The 25,542-nt window shown below is 38.0% G+C and overlaps 4 protein-coding genes across 4 annotated transcripts; 1 reads left to right on the top strand and 3 right to left on the bottom strand.

Moving 5' to 3' along the window:
• On the top strand, window positions 1-7,356 carry LOC119997274 (ABC transporter B family member 27). Its single transcript, XM_038844174.1, has 17 exons — window positions 1-335; window positions 940-1,014; window positions 1,142-1,177; window positions 1,294-1,368; window positions 2,342-2,466; window positions 2,909-3,008; window positions 3,284-3,455; window positions 3,536-3,654; window positions 3,998-4,108; window positions 4,252-4,396; window positions 4,503-4,635; window positions 4,874-4,949; window positions 5,724-5,789; window positions 5,948-6,055; window positions 6,362-6,469; window positions 6,552-6,749; window positions 6,965-7,356. Exons 1-17 carry the CDS (start codon window positions 252-254, stop codon window positions 7,172-7,174), a joined length of 1,941 nt encoding a protein of 646 aa, XP_038700102.1. The 5' UTR covers window positions 1-251; the 3' UTR covers window positions 7,175-7,356.
• A 34-nt stretch (window positions 7,357-7,390) lies between these two features.
• Window positions 7,391-11,594, bottom strand: LOC119997275 (eukaryotic translation initiation factor 3 subunit M-like). The gene is made up of 10 exons (XM_038844175.1): window positions 11,394-11,594; window positions 10,651-10,780; window positions 9,633-9,771; window positions 9,345-9,557; window positions 9,076-9,214; window positions 8,571-8,721; window positions 8,352-8,461; window positions 8,172-8,269; window positions 7,961-8,030; window positions 7,391-7,703 (listed from the first exon to the last, which is right to left on the bottom strand). Exons 1-10 carry the CDS (start codon window positions 11,484-11,486, stop codon window positions 7,614-7,616), a joined length of 1,233 nt encoding a protein of 410 aa, XP_038700103.1. The 5' UTR covers window positions 11,487-11,594; the 3' UTR covers window positions 7,391-7,613.
• A 605-nt stretch (window positions 11,595-12,199) lies between these two features.
• LOC119996222 (protein SPIRAL1-like 2) lies at window positions 12,200-19,899 on the bottom strand. Its single transcript, XM_038842778.1, has 3 exons — window positions 19,793-19,899; window positions 13,265-13,534; window positions 12,200-12,497 (listed from the first exon to the last, which is right to left on the bottom strand). Exons 2-3 carry the CDS (start codon window positions 13,520-13,522, stop codon window positions 12,414-12,416), a joined length of 342 nt encoding a protein of 113 aa, XP_038698706.1. The 5' UTR covers window positions 13,523-13,534; window positions 19,793-19,899; the 3' UTR covers window positions 12,200-12,413.
• Window positions 19,900-20,866: 967 nt separating this feature from the next.
• Window positions 20,867-25,542, bottom strand: LOC119995918 (putative methylesterase 11, chloroplastic). The gene is made up of 5 exons (XM_038842394.1): window positions 24,981-25,542; window positions 23,759-23,995; window positions 22,936-23,079; window positions 22,038-22,169; window positions 20,867-21,364 (listed from the first exon to the last, which is right to left on the bottom strand). Exons 1-5 carry the CDS (start codon window positions 25,305-25,307, stop codon window positions 21,086-21,088), a joined length of 1,119 nt encoding a protein of 372 aa, XP_038698322.1. The 5' UTR covers window positions 25,308-25,542; the 3' UTR covers window positions 20,867-21,085.

Genomic DNA, 25,542 nt, shown 5'->3' on the forward strand with positions numbered 1-25,542 from the left:
CTTGGTGGAAGCTTTTTGGGGTCTTTGCGGGGTTCGACCAATACCCGGGAGGTCTGTACTGAAGAAATTAATTAAAATAAAAGGAAAAGGAAATTAAGCAGAAGGAAATAACGAAATGTGCCATTGTTCAGCATTGAAGCTCAACTCAACCCCATAGAAATTAGAAAGAAACTCTCATACTGAGTTCCAAGCCCCACCCACCTAAACCAACAAAGCAGAGGCAGAGAAAATACAGTTATTTACAGTTTTTGATGGGAAAGAAGCAGCACTTGGATTGGACAACAAGGTCCATCGCATCATCTGGGAGTGAAAGGGTCTCTCTTTTGAATAAAGAGGTCGCCTTTTCTTCTTCTTTTGATTCTTCTTCTTCGGTTGGATTTTGTTTAGGAATCATCTTATGTGGGTTTTCGAATATTTTATGTTTCTTTATGTGGGTTTCATTTTGTTTCAATTTTGCATTTCTGGGTGTTGCCGTAGGCCATGTCGAGATTTTTGCTTTAATTACTGTCTTTCTTTGATGGCCATCTTTGGTGCCTTTGAATTTTGCCTATTGGGTAAGATATTGTGTGAATTGTAATCATTTTTAGGTTCTTGAACGTTTTCTTAAGGTCCTTCACAACACGCTTCTCAGATTGAATCTGTCTGTTGCAGTCGCCCCTGCCCCTCTTTGAATTAGTTGCATGCCAAAGTCCCTCCTGTTTTGACTTTAAGTAGATCAATTGTAAAACGCAGCTATATGGGCTGAGTAGGCTTTCTAAAGTCCCCAAAATGAGAGTTTAATCTTGACCTTTTTTTAAGGGTTCTTTAAATTGCTTTTCCACTTTGCTCTGTATTGGAAGGGGATATATATGTGCTTGACTACATAGTTCTGAACAAAGACGAAGTTAATTTGCTTCTTTCTAACTTTTGACTTTTGGTCTGCTTTCCAATAATGTGCAGGCAAAGAGGAAAGAAAACGAAGAGCAATCAACTGATGGCCCTATTTCGGACCTTGAACACGGGGATGCAGTAGAGGTAAAAAGACATGGTTTTTGTTATTTTGTGTCACATTTATGTTTTTGTTATTTTGTGTCACATTTATGTTCCTTTTTTTTGAAGTTATTCTTGTGGAAGATAATTGATTTTGTATTGAAAAATTCAGGCAAAGAATGTTGGATTTGGTAGAGTGCTTTCACTGGTAAGTCTTTTATTTCCGATTCTACAATCAAAAAATTTATTTGATGTACAATCAAAAAAGAGGATGGACTTGTGAATCTGCATTGGAGACAATTCATTTCAGCTCATACTTTACAGGCAAAGCCAGAAGCTGGGAAGTTAATTGTTGCCACTATAGCGCTGCTGATATCATCCACATCAAGTATACTAATTGTATGTCATGTGCATTTGCCACTTTTTAATGGAATTACTTTATTCCCTGATGATATTTAAACTTGAATTATCCAGCTCTCTTTATATACCATTATGGCATTATGTCCTTCTTGAGATATTTACTTTGATAAAGGTTCTTGTCATGTATGTATGGATTACATAGAAAACTAAAAATCCAACTGATTTGGTGTATACTGTACATGCAAAATGACCTTGTCTACCAGTATTTCCTTAACATTCACTGCATAGCATGTTGTAATCATGATGTATTATTGAAGTTGGTACCCACATGAGTTCCACCATCCTTCTGTTGATAAATGAAGAGGAAATCAATGGCACGTGCCTCGATACTGGGGCATTGAAGTTTTCTTTTGGACATGAAACCTTAACTGGCGAGAACCTTGTACTCACGCCTTCTGATATACATGTTATTCTATTAAGATGTACAACTGTTGTACTGTGAGCTAAAAGAACTAGTTAAACAACTTTCTCAGTTATCAATGTGGTTTATCATAATAAGGTTTTTGGACTTGATTTGGATTTCTCTTCAAGGAGGATCAACTTCGTGCTTTTAACCCTAAACCATAGGTTCAATTTTGTGCTTGCACTTCTTCGCTTAGGTCCATCCAGTTTTCTCTACAGCTTTACTACATCCAGAAGCTGCCTTGTTGGAAGAATATTACCTTGTTCTGTTGCTCAAATGTTGACTTTGTTACTTTTTCCAATGGCTTATATTCTGATTAAAACTAATGCAGTTACCAGTATTTCTCGTTTGTGGTTTTTCATTTCGGAAGCAGATGTCATAAAGAAGGACTGACTTGTATCCATTTCTGATATTCTTAATGTTTAACGACAATTTTCCACTAAAGATTATGTAAAATCTACAACATGGAGTAAATTCTAAATGCAAGTAGGGTTTTAGTCTCATTGCAATACATTTCTAACTTCTACCTTTTTAATACACATATTGCAGCCAAAATACGGTGGAATGATAATAGACATCGTATCAAGTGAAATAAAGACACCTGAACAGCAAGCGCAAGCCCTAAATGCTATCATGGACACCGTACTTGCTATTTTGCTGATAGTTGTAGTTGGGTATGAGTTACTATTCCATTTTATTTCGTCTTGTTGGTTTGCATTTTTAATCATATGGGCATCATGTTAAGGAAGTTACATATCTAACCTGTCAGGATACATAGATCCGGAAATCTACCAGTGTTTATCAACTCCGTCTAATTTTTTATCATTTATTGAATGAACAAATCTCTCTATCTCTCTCGCGGCATGTGGTGAATTTTTTTTATCAAATTTAATGTTATTATGTTAATGGGTTTGCACCTTGGCTAAATGTGAATATACCATGCAGTGGATTATTCCTGTTATGTTATAAACTATCATAAAATGTGGTGGCAAACACATGAACTAACTCTCCATCCATTTTTAATTTTTTATAATTCCTTCCGTGGATTGTTCAAGACGTATAAGTTAATTAATTGTATTTTCTTCTTCTTCTTCTTTTTTTTCTATAATCTTGTAGCTCTCTCTGCACAGCACTCCGAGCATGGTTGTTTTCATCTGCTAGTGAAATGGTTGTAGCTCGCTTGAGAAAAAATTTATTCAGCCACCTTATTTCTCAGGTGAGCCCATTTCAAGTTTATGTACTGGGAACTGGATTTCTGGATCCTTGCCAACTTCCCGCTGTATCTATTCTTTCAGTGGATGTCAAATCCTCAGATCTTGCTAGGTCCACCCTCCAGTACGCGAACTAAACTTCTGTTCTGTGAAACTGAAGCATCAAGTTTACATGGTGTTAGATACTTTGGGTATCAATTAAATTAAGACGATTATTTTAGTTTGTCCTCACATTGAATCTTTAGTTTTTGGCATAAATGTTTGTGAATTGCGTCAGCAGGAAATTGCCTTCTTTGATGTTACTCGAACCGGAGAACTTCTCAGCAGACTATCCGAAGACACCCAGATTATAAAAAATGCTGCCACTACCAACCTTTCTGAGGCACTTCGAAATGTAACTACTGCATTTATTGGCATTGGTTTCATGTTCTCGTCATCATGGAAGTTGACATGTATGTATATGACAGCATATCCCCAGCTTGCTTCTTTGATTGGAAGGACAATGCTCATTGTTTCCCTTGTTCCTACGCAGTGTTGGCTCTAGCCGTTGTGCCACTCATATCTGTTGCTGTACGAAGATTTGGGCGGTATCTCCGTGAGCTTTCTCATAAAACTCAAGCTGCAGCTGCAGTAGCCGCCTCAATTGCTGAGGTTTGTTAGTAACATGATCCTTTCTCGGATGTTACTAGTGTTTTTTTATAAGCAGGAAGTTACTAGTGTTTGAGGACAGATTGGCAGATTTTACATGAACATATGCATATATGATTGAACCATTTAATTTGAAGCCCATGGAAGGGATATTAAAAATTTTGGTCTGAGTTTGATATTCTATTTACATTTGTGCTTTAGTGATGGGGGAATACAAATCATATAATTGCGATCCATCTGTCTCAAGCTTACTTCATATATGATTTTTGTCCTGCCTTAATGATACATCTGTTCACCAACATGCAAAAGCGTTTTACTATGAAAACTTGGTCTAATCTTTCTTTAGGAATCATTTGGGGCTATCCGTACAGTGAGATCTTTTGCCCAGGAAGGTTATGCAATTTCCAATTATTCAGAAAAAGTTGATGAGACGCTGAAACTTGGACTCAGTCAAGCTGTAAGTCTTTTCTGAAGTGATCTACTTGCTCTCTGTGTCTGGGGTGTGTGTGGGGCGGGGGGCGGGGTGATTTAAGTCAGTGCATATCTTTATAGTTGAAAAAGATAGCCAACATTTTCAGTCTTGCCATTTTTCTGATACAGAGGTTAGTTGGTCTATTTTTCGGAGGACTAAATGCAGCAACCACATTGTCTGTTATAGTGGTGGTGATATATGGAGCATACTTGACAATTACGGGTTCCCTGACTGCAGGTTCTCTGACATCATTCATTCTTTATAGCCTAACAGGTATTCCATCACTGTCTACTTTCTGAGAACATTTTCAAAAAGAGTCCACTTCAATGACAAGCCCTAATTGGTAAATATCATACTTTCAAAATCTTTCTGCCTGCAGTTGGGTCCTCGGTGTCCTCTTTGTCAGGTTTATATACAACGGCAATGAAAGCTGCCGGGGCAAGTAGGAGAGTTTTTCAGCTCCTGGATCGTGTCTCAAGCATGCCAAAATCAGGAGATAAGTGCCCTGAAGGGTTAGTTAACTCTGTCTCTTCTTTCCCATATGCTGCAGTCTCGCCAAACTTGCCCGTTATAGTCTCATTGGCAGTTTTTTTTTTAAAACCTCAACCACTCATGCACTGGTATACTCAACAATTTGTGCAGTGTGCAAGGGAAGAGGAAAAGTATTTTATCGAGAAATTTGAATGCCACTGCCTTAATTCATAATTTTATCGAGTTTGACATTCTATTCTTCAATATAATGTTTGACAGCAATCCGGATGGAGATGTGGAATTGGATGATGTCTGGTTTGCTTATCCTTCTCGCCCTATTCATATGGTACTCAAGGTAATAATATATGTAGTATTAGTAATTTGAGTTTGATGTGGAATTGGATTATATCCTCTTTGCTACGTCACAGTTTCTTTTTCAACATGGATATAGTTTCTTACTGGATCGAGTTTAAGTATTTAGGTGTGATCTAGTGGTAGAGTTTAGCCTTGTAGGGGTGCAACCTAGAGATTACAAATTCAATTCCTGAAGCTAGTCTCTCTTCATATTATGTGAGAGTAAGGTCTACGTACATCTTCCTTGTTCCTGACCCCGCCCACCACGGGAGTCGTGCTGTCGTGTGCATGAGTGTTGTTTAGGTGTGACCCACTTTAGGCTTGGGACACTCTTAAGGAAAATTTCAAATAATGAAATGAAGACTTCAAGTAGCATGTTAAAATTTATGTTAGTAATCAAATTTGAAAACTACAACTGCTTGGATAGCAGTGAAAATGAGAATTCTGATAAATTCTTTTTTTAACCTTCTCCAACTGTTTGCGCTTGAAACCATTGTGGGAGGTACAGCTGTATATGAATCGAACTCATGGAAGCATTTAGAGCTTGAGCGTAGGAGTATTGATATTCGGATCATGAGTTTGTCAAAAACAGCTTGAGCTCATGAATTTTGAACTCAAACCGAGCCTAATCGAGCTTGATTAGGTCTTGGTTCGTATACAGCTGTTTTTGAGAAGGGACGAAGGTAGCATAGGGGATCATTAACATCGGCATTAAAAGGTGATTCAAATATTTTGAAAGCCCTGCCTTCTTCTAACTCAACTGTTTGAATTTCAGGGTATAACATTAAAACTAAGGCCTGGTTCGAAAGTCGCCCTTGTTGGTCCCAGTGGTGGTGGAAAGGTTAGTTTCTTATTGTGATCATTTTTTCGTCCTCTCTCAAACTCTCCCTCCCTCTCTCGGTCTCTCCCCCTCCCTCTCCCACCTTTACTTTCATTTTTCTTTTCTCATACCTTGTCAACATATTGATGGTTTTCATATCATGTGTTTCTACATTGCAGACAACAATAGCAAACCTAATTGAGAGGTTCTATGACCCTCTCAAGGGAAAGATTTTGTTAAATGGAGTTCCTCTCATGGAAATATCGCATGAATTTCTTCATAGAAAGGTACCTTACTATCTGATATATTTGTCACATGTAATTATTCATAGGAATAGTGAAGTGAAGTTTCATGGTCCCCATAAAGGTCAGCTTGCCTGCACTACTACAGAGATAGCACAAAATAAAACATCTAACCAAGCCCAAGAGAGGAGCATTGCTCCATAGTCCATTCAATAAATCGTAATATCATAATATTTCAATCGAAAAAGCTTATCGTGGCATATAACGATGATTCAATAATGCTTTCCATTATGACTCTCTCTTTGTAAAATGTTTTGTGTCATCCTCTTCTTTCATGTTTCCTGAAAATAGGTAAGTATAGTCAGTCAGGAGCCTGTGCTGTTCAATTGTTCCGTCGAAGAAAACATTGCCTATGGGTTCAATGGTAAAGCTAGCCCTTCCGAGATAGAAGCTGTTGCTGTAAGTTTCAACGTAACAGCGATGTTGTCTTTCTGTTCTCTTTGTCCAGTATAGTGTACTTATCAAGTCATTACTGCTACAGAAAATGGCAAATGCCCATGAATTCATAGAAAAATTTGCCGAGAAGTATCAAACTGTCGTGGGAGAACGTGGGCTGCGGCTGTCAGGAGGCCAGAAACAGAGAATTGCCATTGCCAGAGCGTTATTGATGAATCCAAGAGTTTTGCTATTGGATGAAGCCACAAGTGCTTTAGATGCTGAAAGTGAATTCCTTGTTCAGGTGAGACTTTCATTGCCTGATGATTCATAGATTTTAAGACTCTCCATTGATGCTAGACTCTGTTCAGACTCCATTTGTGATTTACCATTTTTTTCCCCGCTTTTGTTCTGCAAGGCACTCTTTCAATTTCTTTGTACAAAACCATTCCCTCTTCGAAGTTTTTTTCTCTTCTTTACAAATGAGAGAAACTAGACTCTGACCTTTTTCTGTAACAGGATGCCATGGACTCTCTAATGGAAGGCAGAACAGTTCTTGTGATAGCACACAGGCTATCGACCGTGAAAAGTGCAAACAGTGTTGCCGTCATATCAGATGGTCAGATAGCTGAAAGTGGCACCCATGAGGAGCTCCTCAGCAAGGATGGAATTTATTCTGCGCTGGTGAGGCGGCAACTCGAAGGATCCAGCAATGGACTTAAGATTTAGACAGTCCCTGAAAGAAATGCTGATTGAACCACGGACTTTTCAATAATCTACGTTCTTACAGCTTTATCTTGTATTTTCTTGCAACACTAGTTGCCTGAGGGCATTCACAAGGAGTGTCCGTAATCAGTAATCTTGTGCTAAGAAGACTTTACGTGAGAAATAAAACATGCTCCACCGCACTCGGACGAAGCACATTGAACCAGTTCCACAATCAAATTCTTCAAAACCAGCAAGTTTCTACTTTCCAGATTGTAATAGACATCCAACAAAAATATTGGAAATAAAAGTAACCACCAGGGAAAAAAATGATTCTAGACGACATCCATTGGAATGAAACTCATCTAAAGCATCATACTTGAATAAAATTACAACTGAACTTGTTAGTTCGTAACTGAATTTCCAACGTAGCAATGCGGATGACCACTACCTGTAAACAATTTCATCGAATCGTCATGCCTTGCATTGCCGGCGAGCTGTCTTCACTTATCTTGTTCGTTTGTATTGTACCAATGACATTCGTAATATTGTCCTAAACAATATATAAATTAAATCTGTTACTAAAGTCGGTGTCGAGAAAATAATTACTCACCCCGCACAAAGGGGGAAAAAAACAGAATGAGTAGCGTGGAGCATCTAACTTCGTTATGAAGAAAATGAGAACTCAATGCAAAAATTTCAGGAAAAGGTGCGCCAGTTTGTCGATGTGCAGTGACAGAGAAAATTAAGAAAATGCCAATGAAAGAGAGCACATCTAAATGATTTGTTAGTTTTATGGAAAATCCATACCCTCCACGTTGCTAGCCTTGTTCTGAGCGATATCCACTGATGATGGCCAAACACACGCTGGGTGCACCGGCTGCTCATCAAATTTGAATGAAACTTGTCAAACTCAGATGACATAATTCTGAGGAAGTAGAATCTCAATTTTCCATACTTAAAAGGAAAATAACAAAAAGAAAATCAGTAGAAAGGTAGAGGGGCAGACCACAGAGTTTACCTCACTATTAGAACCTGGTTCATCTGATCCATTTTGCCATCAATTAACTTCGCAGTTATTGCCTTAACCACCCACAGTTCTACCTCATCATCATTAATCTGCAAACAGAATTACATGATCTTTGAAAAAAAAAAGAGAGTATAGAACAGCAAATCTTGTAGAAAATTAAATCACCCCTACCCGAAGAGTATCCCTTATAAGAGCATAAGGAATTTGACCAGATTCATCTGATGCAAGATCAACTAGGGACATCAACCTCATCTTTGCTATACAGTCTTCATGAACAAGACCTATAAATGTAAACCAAATAAAGCACGTGTGGCAAACTTTTGCTCGGTAAACAGCATATTATTGCATAATATCATAAACCAAACTCATTTCCAACAATCAAATATTTACCATAGCTTTTGAGTAGAGTAGAATTTGCAGCATCAAACTCTAAGTAGGCATCTAGTCTCTGAGTCAGAAAGATCTTCAGAAGCTGATATACCAATGCAGTTTTAGCATCCTTCTCTAGTTGCCCAACAGCAGGCATCTCTAGCAAGTCACACTGAAACATACGAGAACGAAGTTACCACTTGCATGAATTCCAACATTCTGCACAACGTGCTGAGAAGCATGACACTTCCTTATCAATTCATGCCGAGAGCCCGAGAATAATAAAATGTTTAGATTACTCTAGAAATTCTAATGTGTTTGGATAAGCTCGCATGGTTAAGCGGTTAGAGAATCTAATATCATATAAGACGCGAGCCCACAAGAGTTTATCGCTTCTCTGCTATGATGGACACACTTACCATCCAAAAGGACATATCAAGACCCTAAGACATCTTCCACAAGAAACTTTTAAACATCCAGACAACTGCTCATGAAATCTTTGAACTCATGTGTGGGTTTAAGATACCTGAAACACGTCCGGAGCCTTCACAAATTCAATAATTGTGCGGACAGCTTCCTCTTTGGCTTCACCCATGGTGTAGGCATCTTCACCATTGAAAGTTGACAAATACTTGGTAAGGAATTTAAAAGAATCCTTTGCCGAGCTGGAAATACCACAAAAAGAAATTTTAAAAAAGAATATATCAATATTATCACTATTCAACGAAAAAATATGATGGCAAATACAAATAAAAGTAATTTACTTCATAATTGAGTAAAATTATTTTCTCCTACCTTTTATTTTCTTTCAATACATTAGCTACGCTGAGAAAAAGTTCTCTCTGATCTTGGATCTCAAGATTCCATTCTTTCAGGAAGCTATCCATCTTTTTGAAAGAAGGTACAATGTGCTCGGTCACTTTTCCATTCACTGCCAAATTGAGGGCCTTCATGTAGACACAGAATCGGCAATATGGGTTTTCCAGTAGATTGTATAGATTGAACAAACTGGTTAAAAAGACTAAATATAAGAGGCAGCCTATGATAAATTAAGAAATTTAATTGAAATAATCATGATTTTACATCTTTAAGCGCAATGCGGTCTTATAATTTGGTTGCTGAGTAAGTTTAGCCGATATAAGTTTGGCCATCTCAAGTGCTTCATCGGTACTATCAGGTTTCGTGACAAGATCACAGATGACAGTGAAGATACACTCGAGATCTGGGGTAAAAGAACAATGAACATAACACTGTATTAGGTAACTAAGGGATCTGGAAAAACATATTCAAATATGAAAGTAACAATAAGCAATCAGTAGTTTATCACTTAAGAATGCCTGTGCTTCAGAACTAAATTGATCCCCACATCCAGCATTTATCAACTAAAACAGTTTCGGAACTGCCAACAGAACTGTTTTATGTTTATCCTCAAATACAAAAGCCATTGGTCTTTCAAAAACAATATTTATGCTCTATAGACCAAACAATCCTTTAATAAACCACTCATTCTTAGTTCATATAATCATATGACTCCAACAAAGGAAAGATGAGGGTAGTAAGAACCACAATTGAATGTCCTCACCTTCATATTGTGACCATATCAGACTCAGGAGAAACAATTAGCCATTGCAGAGCTAAAATAAATAAATGTCTGCAAATAGAGCTATCCATCTAAACTATCTTTCCTCAGCCCACAGATTTGATTCTCAGAATAACCTACTCACAAGTTACCACCACCATAGTAGCATCAAGTAATGATATTCAAATGGAACATCTTTCTTAAGTCTATCGAGTTGGTAGCTGCGGCAGCTGCCAAGTGTCAACAGCATTATTAAAAAAATAAATCAGGCAAAAATGTTCCTGAAATAGACATAGGTTCGCCAAGCCAAAGAGAGCATATAACATTCTGTTTGTCACTACACTACTGCATGTCACTGATTTCCCATTTTGTCACGGTCAACTAATATGGAATTTTGTCTCACCTAATTATATAAAACCTTGAAAAGAATCAAGACTAGACACGTATTCACAGAAGTACACTCATCCACGACAGTACCCTTGTCAACTGCTTTCACAATTAATACATACAGAGATGTCCTACCTTTTTCAGAGACCTTTGGCAATACCAAGTCGGCTGAAGTGAGCATCAGTGATGCTAAATCCAACCACCGACCCATTGCCATGCATTCTTGAGCTTCCACACAAAGCCTGGTTACCTGTGACTCTGCAACCTGAGATGAAATAAGAGAAAACACATTCAGTCACAATAGTTTACCAGCAAAATAATATCCCAACCTAATAGCAGATCAAGAAAAACCAAAAATAATTCAGATACTTCTACTTCTTAAGACATTAAATTGAGTGAATTCAATTCATCCATTAATATTAAGCAAGTAGGAAAGCTTCTGCACAATTGGAATTACAATCCTAACTGCTGTAGTTTTCTGTGACCAAACGGCACACCAGGAAATCACTTGGTAGCATATTGCATCATTAGCCATACAACTAAATTTATGAGTACCAATTAACAAATTTTCGAAAAATAAAATCTCAAATCGTCCTATGACCCTATCAGTAACTCCCTGAATTCCCAGATTTAACACAATCAACGAAGACCATTGGAAGCGAAAGTAACTTCATAAGCAACATTATACAGAAACAATAATATCAGCCGCGAAATTAACAGTTTGTCCCAAGAAAGCTAAACAAACAAGTATCGATCAGCGGCAGTTCTTCTAACGCGCAAAATTGGAATAACATACGATCAACGCATGTCTATCAATTCGTTGACATACATAAGAATAAACGACCGTAATGCTATACATATATGGCTATAGATAATACCGTGGGACCAGCGTCGGCCCAGGCTAGTTCAGAGGTGAAGCGGACAATGGCGAGAGCGGGATCTTCGTCGGAGGTAGGGACGATAGTCGCCATGATTGAAGCTCTCTGCAACGGCTAATTCGAAAGCTTTTCTTTGCAGTCGAGCAGATATTGTGGAAAAACCCTAACCCGAATGATCCTTTTGGCTGACGTGTGAATCTGAGATTTGGAGATTTATCAGATGTCGTACACCATTATAACCGTCTATAAAAATATATTTTTATCCATTAAATGAACTTTAATTTCTAATTTTGTGCAACTCTTTTTTTTTCTTAAAAAGACGAGACTCTTCACCAGAATTTTTGTTGTGGTGCAACTTTTATTTGAATTAAATAATATATGAAATTAATAATAAATTAATATTTTAATACCATGCATAATAGAGATTCATACGGAAATTTGTCAAAAAATTTATATTTGCACTCTGTTTGGAAGAACGGATCCGCCTTGCCAAACATGCATAATAGAGATTCATATGGAAATTTGTCAAAAAATTTATATTTGCACTCTATTTGGTAGAACGGATCCACCCCGCCAAACAGAAGGGGATTCGTTGTCAATAATAAACTTCCGAACAAATTGATGTTTCTGCTTAACTTCTTTTCCATAGTTTTTCGTTAACATTAAAAATCAATGTTTCACAATTTTTCCACTAACAATAAAAATCAATGTTCCCGCTTTCCCAAACGGATTTTTGATTAGATAAAATAAAGAATTTGTTAAAGAGATTATGATGGTAATGCTTGAAAATCTAAAGTCCGAAGAAAGAATGCAAAGTAGGGAATCATACAATGATGCATATTATACACTTACATTTTAATGAGGAAATTTTGATCCAAGAATTTCTTATCACATTGGCAACAGATTACATTGCACAAGGGTGACGACCACAATGGTCACAGTTTCTGGGCTATGAAATACGAATTATATGTGCCAAATGAACAGATGATACATTAACATCATTCTCTAGCAACGAAGAAATCAGTTCCTGCTGCTACCACCAAAGAGGTAACCCAATGAAGATCCACCACCAGGGGCAGCATGAACCTTGGTCGAAGGTCGGTCCTGTAACCACAGAGAAACCCTTGTTAGAAAATTAGCTCAGCACTATGACAAGGAAAAATGTAAAACTAAGGACCCGACATATCCTCATTCTCATTTCTTAGTAGGAAACAAGAGTCGATAATACAAATAGTAAAACCCAAGTACTGCTGTTAGCCGAGATAGCTCATTCTAAGGCTTCAAGTTCATATGACTAGATCGAAACATATTTGGGAATACCCAGACATCATTAATACATACTGATCAACACATTGCTTTAAGCATTCTGCCGAAACAGCATGGTCAATAGTGTTTTGAAGAACACCTTTTTTCTGTGTGCAAGCGTGCACTCAGATGCGTCTGTGACTCTGCATTGATTTAGCAAACGACATCGAGATGAAATGAGCATGCTTTCCCTTAAATTAGGCTACACCTTCAATAAGAATATAAGATATTGCTATTCGTAGAAGGTATACAGGAACCAAATCACAAAGAAACAGGCTGCCCTTTTTCCTCCAAGCAGTAAAATTCTAACTATCTTTCTTAAATTAAAGTGGTTGACCCTGACCAGATGATTTTTTTTGTTACATTGTAATTGCACCAGGAAGCAAACGACACTATACATAGAATGCATGTTCTTTTAGGTTACTATGCTTGGCAACATCCGTTCCTATGTGATTTTGGTTGTCTACACACCAGCTTATTCATTCAAATTGCTCGTGGGAAAAATGGTTATATATGACTGTCTAGTGTCTACATCAGATTTAAGCCATAACTTACAAGGATCATACCGTGATAAAGTTGCCACAGTTCTGCCCATCTGCCCTGAAGTAATTGTTTGTAGGACTTCCGTGAATGCCTGCTGGGATCTCCTTAATTTTATCAATTGGTTGCACTGTAACAGTGGGCTTCTTGGGAGTTGTATCCTTTACAGCCTGCAAATCGTTTTGAGCAGGTGGGGCAGTGATAGCAGTCTCTCCTCCACCACCAAACAAGTAGCCCAGAGAACTCTGCCCTCCACCATTGCTTACTCCACGACCACGAACCATAGTAATTGCTTCCTTCTCAACAAGGAACACAAAAACTTGGTACTTATTGTCAATATTAACAAAATTCGTGGAAAGTGCAAATGCATCATAGACATGTAATAAACAAATACAAAAGATTTGAGAACAAATTGGCAGTCATGTTTCCACTAAAAAACCTACATTGCTAGTAAATGTTTCCATGTATTAAAAGAAGACATTTCATGGACATAACGTAGAAGCTGAGACAAAAACATAAAGAGAGAAACACACTATTGATCTCTATCATAGACAATACATAGTAACAGCGGGATCATTTTTCTGTTTTCCTCTTCCTCTGAAAGATTGAGCAGCAGAGTGATAATTAGGTAGTACAAGGGTAAAAACCAAGGGTTGTCAAGTATAATTGCTTACATTCAAATGGTCATTAAAGTGTGCATCACATGCAAAAGTGCTAACTCGTCAAGTCAGGCTACAAATTGCAGATACCTTCCAGAGGCTCTTCTTAGTCCCAAATGTTGAATAGAGTCAAAGATTTACCCAAGATTTACTTTATTGATTGAAGACTTTATTGACAAACTCAATATTGATTGAAGACTTTCCTTAATTGAAGATTCGGCAATCAATATTGATTTGTCTAAGTTCATAATTGATGCCTCAATTGTTGACTAATTGATGCCTCAATTGTTGACTTTGATAGTGACTTTGATAGAGATTGTAATTACGTAGATCATTGATTGTAAACCAATGTAATAGCTATATAGGTGTTTCCCACTTCAATAAAAAGATATTGATTGCAAAATTAAGTTGGTATCGGAGCAAGGTTCTCTTAACATACTACCTCTCCATCACCGTAGCTACTAGGGACCGACTGCTCCAACCATCCGACAGAAGCCGATTGCTTCGTCCATAACAGGTGCCGATTGCACCATTGAACCAGAATCTCATCCAGAAATTACAAACAACTCATGGCTGAATCCGGTGCTCTTATAGTTCCACCTGTGGTGACGCCAACTCAAGAACCAACCTCTATTCCTTATGGGATCAAACTGAATGGCTCAAATTTCACTCTTTGGTCTCAGGTGGTTACTATGTTCGTTGCTGGACGAGGAAAGATGGAATATCTCAAAGGTACGACCTCGAAACCTACTGTTAGTGACTCTACATATAACAAGTGGATGATGGAGGATGCTACTGTAAAAGGCTGGCTTATTGGCTCTATGGAGGCCGATATAATGAATCTTTTTATTCGTTTACCCACTGCAAATGATGTTTGGGATGCTGTGTCTCAAACATATTTTGAGGGTGCTGATAAATCTATTTTGTATGATCTGTCTCGAAAAGCTATGACAACTAAGCAGGCAGGGCGACCTGTGGCTGCATACTATTCCGATCTTAAGGTTATTTGGCAGGAGCTTGATCATCGTCGTCCAATTACCTTTACTCAGCCAGATGTGATTAAGACTCGAATGGCTGAAATTGATGAAGATCGAGTCTATTCTTTTTTGGCTGGGCTTGATGATATATATGATTCTGTTCGGGGAGATATTCTTCGTACTAATCCTCTACCTGGACCTGATAATGCTTTCTCAACTGTGAGACGTGAAGAACTTCGCCGGAATACAATGATGTCTTCAGAAGTTCCTCAGATGGCTATGGCAGTTCGAAAATATGGAACTCCAACAAGTTCTTTGTCACTGTCAGTACCTACTGGTGGTAAATGTACTCATTGCGGCAGCACCAAACATATTGTAGATACTTGCTTCAAAAGGCATGGATATCCCGAGTGGTGGCAGGCTCACAAAGAGCGATTACAAGCTCGAAAAGGTGGTAAAGTTGCGCTATGCACCTCACCTACAGTCCCAATGGCACCGACTCCTTCTTCAATGGATACCATGGCTTCCACTACTCCAGTTGATATCACTCACTCTGTGGTAGATCCTACTCTTCTCCAACAGTCAGGTAGTGTTGGTCTAGCCCTTCTTGCAACAAATTCTGAAAAAGATCCCGGTTGGATTCTTGACTCTGGTGCGACTAATCATATGACCTTTGATGCGTCCTTATTACATGATTCTTGTTTACCAAATTGCTCTACTGTCACCAATGCCAATGGTGTTTCATATCCGGTTACGGGCGCTGGAAGGGTTAACTTAACTCCTTCATTATCCTTGGAGCACACTTTATTGATTCCTGCTCTTTCCAATAATCTTTTATCTGTGCCACAAGTTACTACACAACTAAATTGTTTAGTATTAATATATCCTACTTTTTGTTTCCTTCAGGATCTCTGCAGCGGGGAGATAATTGGGCGTGGTACTAAGAGAGAGGGATTATATTATGTGGAAGATGTTAGTATGGGACGATCTCTATCAGCAAAAGGGTCATCTAGGGCATCAGAAGATCAGATTCGGTTATGGCATCATCGTTTGGGTCATGTCTCCTTTGGTTACTTGAAATATTTATTTCCTACTTTATTTTCTACATGTGAACCTTCCAATTTTCAGTGTGATACATGTGTTTTGGCCAAGAGTCATCGTGCTACTTATTCTGATAGTTCTAATAAAAGAGTTGTGCCTTTTGCGTTGGTTCATTCGGATGTTTGGGGACCTGCCCCTGTTACTACTTCTACTGGCTTTAGATGGTTTGTATTATTTATTGATGATTGCACTCGTATGACTTGGCTTTACCTTATGCGTCATAAGAGTGATGTGGCTGCTTGCTTCCGCACGTTTCATACCATGATCAAAACACAATTCTCTGCTAATTTACAAGTTCTTCGATCTGATAATGGTGGTGAATTTGTAAATCAGGAGTTACAAGCTTATTTTCAGACTCATGGAATTTTGCATGAAACCACTTGTCCTTATACACCACAACAGAATGGTGTTGCTGAGCGCCGAAACAGACAAATTTTGGAGATTACACGTGCTGCCCTTATTGGAGCCCACATGGCACCACGTTTTTGGGAAGAATCTGTTACCACAGCTGTATATCTTTTGAATAGGGTACCCACTCGTGTTCTACAATTTCAGACACCACTTGATAAATTGGCATCCTATGTAACACTGCCATCGCACCTCACACTTCCTCCCCGGGTGTTTGGTTGTGTTGTGTTTGTACATTTACAGAAACATCTCCGCACGAAACTTGATCCTTGTGCCCTCAAGTGTGTATTTGTCGGTTATCATCCTTCACAAAAGGGTTACCGTTGTTTTCATCCTCCTACAAGTAAGTTCTATGTTACTATGGATGTCACCTTTTCTGAACATGAAATGTTTTTTTCTTCACCCAATTCCACGCTTCCGGGCCCGAGTGGTGATACTGTTGTTGAAGCTCCAAATTGGATGGAGTTGTTTCCTGATCCACTGTGTGTTGCCGATACTGTTTCTGAAGCTCCCTCTCTCTCATCTTCGCTAGTACCCACTCCCGATACTCCTCGTACAGATCCTCCTGAGGTAAGCATTGAGTCTGATGTTAATACTAACAATATTTGTGATAATACTTGTGTCTCGATTGAAGCTGACAGATACGTACTCCCACCAAGAAGTACTCGTGGTGTTCCACCAGATAGATTTTCACCAGAGGTTGTGCGAAAAGTGAAATATCCTATTGCTCAGTATGCATCCACTCACCGACTGTCAAAGGAATGCCGAAGCTTTGTCAGTAATATGACTGTCATAGATATTCCTACTAAAGTGCAAGAGGCGTTGTTGGATCCAAAATGGGCAACTGCAATGACTGAGGAGATGACAGCACTTGAGAAAAATCAAACTTGGGAATTGGTGGAGTTGCCGAAAGGAAAAAAAGCTGTTGGTTGTAGGTGGGTGTACACCGTCAAGTGCAAGCCTGATGGTTCGGTTGATAGGTATAAAGCTAGGCTTGTGGCTAAAGGATTCACCCAGACGTATGGGGTTGATTATCAGGAAACGTTTGCTCCTGTTGCAAAAATTAATACGGTTCGAGTCCTAATATCCCTAGCTGCAAATTTTGATTGGCCTCTACAACAATATGATGTAAAAAATGCTTTTTTACATGGTGAGCTACAAGAAGAAGTTTATATGTCTCTGCCCCCAGGATATGAAGCTCCAGGTGATCAAAGTGTCGTGTGTAAACTGAAGAAAGCCTTATACGGGTTGAAACAATCTCCTCGAGCTTGGTTTGGTCGATTCCGACTTGCTATGAGAAGATTCGGCTATAAGCAAAGTAATGCAGATCACACTTTATTTTTGAAAAGAGTTGGTGATAAATTAACGGCTCTCATTATTTATGTTGACGACATGGTAGTGACAGGCAACGATTCTGAAGAAATGCGTAAACTGAGAGACTATTTGTCAACTGAATTTGATATGAAGGATTTGGGAGGATTAAAATATTTTTTGGGCATTGAAGTTGTTCGTTCTGAGCAAGGCATATTTTTATCCCAACGAAAGTATGTGCTTGACTTATTAACAGAAACTGGTATGCTTGGATGTCAGCCAATTGGATCTCCTATGGAACAAAATCATGGATTGGAAGAGTCTTCGAATCAAACTTCAATAGACAAATTACGATATCAAAGGTTAGTTGGGCGTTTAATCTATTTGTCTCATACGAGGCCAGATATTGCATATGCGGTCAGTGTTGTGAGTAGATTTATGCACAATCCTGGTAAACAACATATGGATGCAGTTATTAGAATTCTGAGATATTTAAAATCTGCACCGGGAAAAGGCTTACTTTTTTCTAAGAATGGGCATGCAGACGTATGGGGCTATACCGACTCAGATTGGGCAGGTAAAGGAGACCGAAGAAGATCAACCACTGGGTATTTAACTTTTGTTGGAGGAAATCTGGTTACTTGGAGAAGTAAAAAGCAAAAAGTTGTCTCATTGTCTAGTGCAGAAGCCGAATACAGAGCAATGGTGAAAGGTATTTGTGAGTTGTTATGGCTCAAACGGCTTATGGGGGAGCTGAGTTTGTCAATTAAAAGACCAATGAAATTGTATTGTGATAATCAGTCAGTAATTAAAATTGCTGAGAACCCAGTGCAACATGATCGGACTAAACATGTGGAAATTGATAGGAATTTCGTGTATGAAAAGCTAGAAGAAAAAATAATTGAAGTTCCGTATATGAAGACCGAAGATCAGTTGGCTGATGTGTTAACCAAGGGAGTGTCAAATTCAGTGTTTGCTGATTCACTTGTCAAGCTGGGCATATACGATGTCTATGCACCACCTTGAGGGGGAGTGTTGAATAGAGTCAAAGATTTACCCAAGATTTACTTTATTGATTGAAGACTTTATTGACAAACTCAATATTGATTGAAGACTTTCCTTAATTGAAGATTCGGCAATCAATATTGATTTGTCTAAGTTCATAATTGATGCCTCAATTGTTGACTAATTGATGCCTCAATTGTTGACTTTGATAGTGACTTTGATAGAGATTGTAATTACGTAGATCATTGATTGTAAACCAATGTAATAGCTATATAGGTGTTTCCCACTTCAATAAAAAGATATTGATTGCAAAATTAAGTCCAAATACAGCTGAAAATATGGATACTCTTTACAAGAGAGATTAAACGTACAACTGATTTTATAGTGTCTTACTAGCTAACTAAATTTCAGAAAAATAGCTCCATTTGTAATAAGGGAAGGAAACTAAGATTTGAAGTTGCAACGCTCAATAATCTTGAAAAGTGAGGAAAAGAAAACAAATCTCCGGCTCTTCTAGGTATTCGCATTCAAATAATAAAACTATCCAACACAACTTCCACCGCGATGCATCAAGTTTCAGCATCTTTTCCCCATAAAATGAATTGATTAACCATGAGCTACAACAGCCTACATGTTATAGCAGAAAGTGGAAGGTTGCGGCAAAAAAGGATCCCTCAGGTACAGGTTATCACCTATACAATAATCGCACCGCAAAATTGGTTCATCAAATAGCATGTAAGAGTAACATGCTTCAAAATTGGTTGGTTTGTGACCCAAATTTTACAAAACCCACATCTCTCCCCATCATAACAACGAAATTATATCCTACAAATATCAATATTTCAAAACCAACATGACTACACGCATTTTGACAAAAAGAAGATAAATCGAACTACGTTTGCATCATAGGACTCATAGCTCGCACATATACAAAGCAAAACTCGCAGGATCACAAACAAAATTCTCACCGGAATTTAAAAAAGGAAAAGAAAAAGAAAAACCGCAACAGCCATTGCCACATTGAGAAATAAAGATCAGCATTTGAGGACATTAAATTGATACATTTAGTATAACATTGGATTGTGTTGCGTACCTTTGAAGAAGAAACCTAAGGGAGAAGAAATGGAGAGCGAGTGAGCGAAGAGAGAAAATGCGTTATCATAATTATATATAGGAGAAGAAATAAATTACAGAGTTTGTTTTAAGTTTTTTTTAGATGGTTTTTTTTAATTTTTAATTTTAAAAGAAATTGATAAAGAAGAAATTGATGTGGTCAAAATCAAATGTTGTTGTAAGGCTTAGCTGGCAGTTGTTGTTTTGGTACATGGAGGTTGGCAATTGGTTGTCAAATAATGGGACTCATTTGTTTCTTTTTCTCTCCCTATTTTTTGGTTTCTTTTTTTTTTTTTTAAATAAAAAAATAAAGACTTGTTTTGTCCCCACAAATGCACAAAAATGAATAACAAGAATATGTTGTGGGACATACTAACACTGTTCCCATACCAATCTAGAGCTTTGTGTATCTTGGATTCAACTTCAAGAAAACTAGTGTTTAATAGAATCTTCAGCTTATTACTAAGGTTAATAACAATTTACTTCCCTTCAATTATTGATTTTTAGGTATTACGTTGGTTAAAACTTCCGTTTAATGTTCTTTATTTTTCAGAAAAATGGAAAAAAATTGTCTCTTTTCTCGTTTTCTAGTAATTTTAACTACTGTTATGTTTCCCATATTTTCTAAAATAGGCAATCAAACATATTTTTGGGGTTGTTTCCTATTTTTCGGAAAATGAAAAGCATGAAACTACCAAAGAGAGGCTAGATTGAAACACATGTAATGCTAGGGAAAGAACAAAAAACCTAGATTGTTGAAATGAGTTGTTCATTTCAAAAGGGCCTCCTTATCTGCTTTGTGTGCCTTGTATACAAAGGCTTAAGACTTCTGATGCTGAAAAGTACCAAGACATCGTAATTCTTACTCTTTAACAGGACCAAATGCTGCATATCTAGCCCTACAAATAGTTTGTAGATTAAGCTTTCACTTTTGCTTCCAAATTTTCTTGTTTGAGAGTCACTTCCAATTTCATTCGCAACTTCTTTTTTCTGGTCTAAAGAGTTGAAGAGCTTTCTGCCGTAAGAACAGTATGCAATTATGCATGCACAACAATGCCAAAAAAAAAATCACCTTCTGATATAATGTTATGTATTGAAACAGGCATTATTGAACCATTTTTGGTGTTATGAACTTGTACAAGATCCCCTCATGATCATTTCTTCTAATGGAATTTGCAGAGATTAATGTGAATGACTTAAGCTTAAAGCCATTTAGCTGCGAAGAAGATGCAGAAGGGAACATTTTGGAAACTATCTTTGTCCCCGCGTTACTTCAAGTTGAAGGGATCTTCGATATCTCTACCAGTAACTTGTGTAGCGCTTGAGGCTTTGAGAAAAAAGGGGAGTGATCCGCACCTTTTAAATGGAATACTTGTTTTGGTGGGCTCGAGTTGATCATACTCTCCTGTGATGCGATGGGTATGGCGTTATCTTCTGGAGTTTCGATGTAATATCGACTCACAGATCCGTATTTTGTGTCAGATAAAGAGAGCTTCTCCAAAACTGGTACAAAGGGGATTGGCCGCATTGACACAGATGCTAATGCTACATCCTGGACCAGGACAACCAAAACCATGAACAGTGAGGAAAAGGGGAAAATGGAAAGGAGAGGGAAAAAAAAAACTTCATAAACAGGCAATTAGGCATTCACACAGATAAAACATCCGAACTTGCAATGATGTTTCCGCCAGATATGTTAGAACCCAGAACATTCATCGACCCATAAAAATTAACAGATTGGCAGTCTATGGTTCAAAAATAGACCAGCAATCACGATCAAAAAGCTGAATTAATTATAACAAGTATTTAAGATAGTCAATTTATCAAGAGCACAATGATTGGTGTCTATAATATCTTAACAATCCATCAAAGTAATATATGACAAAGTGCAATAGTATGCCGCAACCCATTTATAATCTACTTGTAGAGCTTGATGATCCAGAACTCGATATTCCTTACTGTAATTGTTGACAGTGTTCTCTCACCAGCCATCTAGAACAGCTTCTCAATATGGGTACGGAATTTGAACACAAATGCCATCATATATAAGGAACTGTATTTTTGTGCATATAAATGTGTGCCATTCAGTTCATTTGCAGTGTCCTTAAGTTCAGAAGCTATTCAAAATCAAAGTATTGCTATTTTGGAAGGAACCATTGCTCTGATGTATTCATAAAAAATATACACATTCACAGCAAATTAATATATCGTGCTTTCGAATATACCTTAGCAGGGCTCTGGTTGAATAACAAATCCTTCAACACTGACTTGTCTAAATCAATAGCAGTTGGGGGTTGATTGTTCCCATTTCCATACAAAAATATCTGAGCCTGGCGCATAAGATCGTTTGAACCTGCCTGCGAACAGAATTAAGCATTAGTCACAAGTTGGTGCTTGCCGAATTTGCCTCAAGACAGAGTGAAACAAAGTTCATCAGCTAATGTTCGTGGCCCATTGTGGGATCACACTCACACCTCAGACCTGAGGCCAGATCTAGTTCAAAGAAGCTACCTCGTGAATAAACATTAGTAAAAGCACAGTAATTGCTGCAAATTGAATGGAAAATAATATTTCTTAACCTCAAATGAATTGTTGTAACGATCATCATTAACACTCAAAAGAAATGCACCCTAAGTGGATGAGAATGATCAGATAGATTTGCTGACTGCTTCGATAACCCAAACGATATCTGTAGGTCCTACCCACTGGAAAAAAAAGGGCAATTTAAAGTTTTAAACGCATATATACAGTCATCCTGAAAATTCCCTTCACATGAAAGCTACAATTATATTTACAAACACAGCAGGATAAAGTAGTTTCACAGCTAGATGCATTCTTTCAGATCAGAGGAGCCAGGTTTGAAGACCAGCAGATGCAGATGCATCTCGGTAAATTTCTTACTTATTTTGTAAAGATGAAGCCTAACTTGGAAGTAAAAAAAGGCACAAGCTCAATGGTATATTCTTTCCATGACCAGGAAAGTTTTGTCAACAACCACACACATGAAAAGGACTCTAGATCTTGGATGGCATGAAACTGAACTGTATAAACTAACAAAATTTAAAAATAGTTCCATCAGATATATAATGCGAAATTTTGTAGTAATTAACAATGATGGGAAACCTGATGGGAGAAAATATCAAGAGTACTTTGCCCATTTGCCAACATTGCTGCAGCAACATATACAGCCTTGGAAATCTTGGAGGGAAACAACTCCATCACGAATGATATACATGCTCCACCAAAGTCATGCCCCACCAAAATCACCTGCAATTATTTGAGGGGAAATAACAGAGAAGTTTTAAAAAGAGGTCTCAAGAGAAATTGTTCTATTGTTTACGTGTTCTTTCAGATCCAAATAGCACATGGCATAACCCAAGAGGCAACGGGAACAAACAGTACATAGCATGTCACCAAAACCACATAGAATTGACATCCATGCTTTTCTTATAATATAATAAATATGTTGGTATCTAGCTTAGCTCCACATACACTAATCGAAATCAAAAGTGGACAAGTTTCTTTAACAGAAGCAAGAGTATGGCTCTTCAACCTCACCTCTAATGGCACAACCTTTTCTTTTTTTGAGAAGCATCTGACACAGAACAATTATGGTGAATAAGACCATAACAACATAGAGGTGATCACTGATCACCCCAGTACGCAGATCTGGCTGCGCTAGGTCAATTTAAGGTCAACTGGAAAATGCCCTGGGGCATGCCACCTATTTAAGTATATCTTACAAGTCACTGTAAAAAGCTACCACAAACTTAACAGGGTAGCATCATTCTACTGAAACCTATGAAATTTTTTAAGAGAACTCTAGACAAGAACTATGTTACTTGCAGTGTAAAACACATGTTCTTAAACTGAGGTGCAAACTGAAAACTGAAAAGAGCAGAAATATCTACAAAACAGAGTTAAACAAGAAAACAAAGAAATAGACCTTCTCCCCATCAGAAAGCTTTTCAAGAAAATCTGTCAGAGGCTTCACATATTGCGCAAGACTGGTAATGCCATTTGTATCAAATGAATGGATCCCAGAACCCGTTAAGTCTACAGCAGTAACTTTATAACCACATTCTTCCAGAAGTGCTATAGTTTTATACCAACACCAAGCCCCAAAGCCTCCTCCATGGACAAGGACAAAATGATTGCTCTCAAGATCATCAAGCTTTATATCCTGTCAATGAGAAAACAGTTGGGAAGTGGGAATAAAGAGGAATATAAAAATGAGTAATAATAATGATTAAGCAAATCAACTGATATAGTTGGATCCAGTACCATCTATATAGCCATATACTGCCCCAGATGAAACCTTGCAATTAAAATTTCTTGAGAATCTTATCTAGATTTTGATAATTATAGCGAAAGCTAGCAATCAATTGGAAACTATATGCTTAGGAAGCAGTTATCTTATAGCATCTAAATGGTGATGCGTAACAAATTAGCTCAAAATTGGTGGAATAGCTTATATGCATCAAACAAATAACAGCAAGCATAGACAATCATTCATTAAGACGGAATAAAAAATTTACTGTATAATGCCGGCACAAAAGGATTAGAAAACTAGGCACATGCATAGACATGAGTGCAACAATCATACTCAAACGGTCTTTCCCAATTTACTAGACATTGTAACAGACAAGGAAACATCTTTCTACATTTCTATAGATTCAATTACAGTTTGCAACTATCCCTCGGCATGAGCCCAAACTCCCAACAGAAATAAGTATTAAAAACATTGCATAAACGGATATCAGACTTTACTCCTCTTGAATACGACTATTCTTATTTCCCACATTATCAAATTTCAATTCCACTGATAGGCAATAGCTTAGCTATCATCATCCAAATCAACACTGCGACACAAATTAACATCAAAATTATGAAATTCTCCATTACCATAACTTTTAACTTGATCAGCTATAACCAAAACGCACAAACACTAACTTCTCATCCTCTGACAAACACTTGTAGAGCCGCCGGTTCACAGAACACAAAGCCATAAAGAAACATCTCTCCTCTTCCATAATTGCCCTTCAACAACCCCTCGGAAAACCCAATCCCAGAAACGCAAACCCCACATAAGACCCCCGCACGCAATCACACAGCTCGGCAAAATAAAAACTAAAACTTGACGGAAAAAGAATCCCACGAACCCAAACCTGATTAACAAGCTGGTGAGGCTGCAAAAGAGGGTCTGTAAGCGACCGTGCCCTGGAACTCGAGCTCCGGGGCAACTGGGTCTTCTTGGACCCAGAATTCTGGTACCGCAGCGAAGCAGAGCGATCGAACGGCACGTTCCCATCCTTCTGGTGCTGCCTGAAGAGGATCGCAGCCGCCAGAGCATGCTCGTGAATCAACGCGTCCTCTTTGCTTGTGGACCTGATCCGAGTCCATCTTTTGCTACCGTTCGATAAGGGAGGTGGGTTCTGCAGACGCTTCACTGGTCTTTTCTTCTTCACTGTAGCGGGTGCGAAGCAGTTGCCCATTGTAGGTTCATGCAGAGCAAGAAAAATACAACACAAAGAAAGAAACTTTCCCCTATATGTATGTTTATATAAATATATTCATACGTGTATGTGCGTATATTCGTTCGTTATGTAAGAGATTATAACAAATAGTCAAATAGAGAGAAAACTGAGGAAACGAGATTCAGGTGAAGATTTTGAAGATGACGGCTGGAAGGGTTAGCCATGTATAAGGGAGAGCCATTGTTCTTGAGAG

Source organism: Tripterygium wilfordii, chromosome 4 (assembly GCF_013401445.1).
Source record: "Tripterygium wilfordii isolate XIE 37 chromosome 4, ASM1340144v1, whole genome shotgun sequence".
In the NCBI taxonomy this organism is placed as follows: Eukaryota; Viridiplantae; Streptophyta; class Magnoliopsida; order Celastrales; family Celastraceae; genus Tripterygium; species Tripterygium wilfordii.

Coding starts and splice junctions, on each gene's coding strand:
- LOC119997274 (XM_038844174.1), top strand. CDS start 252: ATGGGAAAGAAGCAGCACTTGGATTGGACAACAAGGTCCATCGCATCA. Junction 3,655..3,997: donor TAGCCGCCTCAATTGCTGAG/GTTTGTTAGTAA, acceptor ATCTTTCTTTAG/GAATCATTTGGGGCTATCCG. Junction 4,109..4,251: donor AACTTGGACTCAGTCAAGCT/GTAAGTCTTTTC, acceptor TTTCTGATACAG/AGGTTAGTTGGTCTATTTTT.
- LOC119995918 (XM_038842394.1), bottom strand. CDS start 25,307: ATGGGCAACTGCTTCGCACCCGCTACAGTGAAGAAGAAAAGACCAGTG. Junction 23,080..23,758: donor AGCTTTCTGATGGGGAGAAG/GTCTATTTCTTT, acceptor AAATAATTGCAG/GTGATTTTGGTGGGGCATGA. Junction 21,365..22,037: donor TCAACCAGAGCCCTGCTAAG/GTATATTCGAAA, acceptor GTCCTGGTCCAG/GATGTAGCATTAGCATCTGT.
- LOC119997275 (XM_038844175.1), bottom strand. CDS start 11,486: ATGGCGACTATCGTCCCTACCTCCGACGAAGATCCCGCTCTCGCCATT. Junction 8,722..9,075: donor AGGCTCCGGACGTGTTTCAG/GTATCTTAAACC, acceptor CGTATGTTTCAG/TGTGACTTGCTAGAGATGCC. Junction 8,270..8,351: donor TTATAAGGGATACTCTTCGG/GTAGGGGTGATT, acceptor TTCTGTTTGCAG/ATTAATGATGATGAGGTAGA.
- LOC119996222 (XM_038842778.1), bottom strand. CDS start 13,522: ATGGTTCGTGGTCGTGGAGTAAGCAATGGTGGAGGGCAGAGTTCTCTG. Junction 12,498..13,264: donor ACTGTGGCAACTTTATCACG/GTATGATCCTTG, acceptor CTGTGGTTACAG/GACCGACCTTCGACCAAGGT.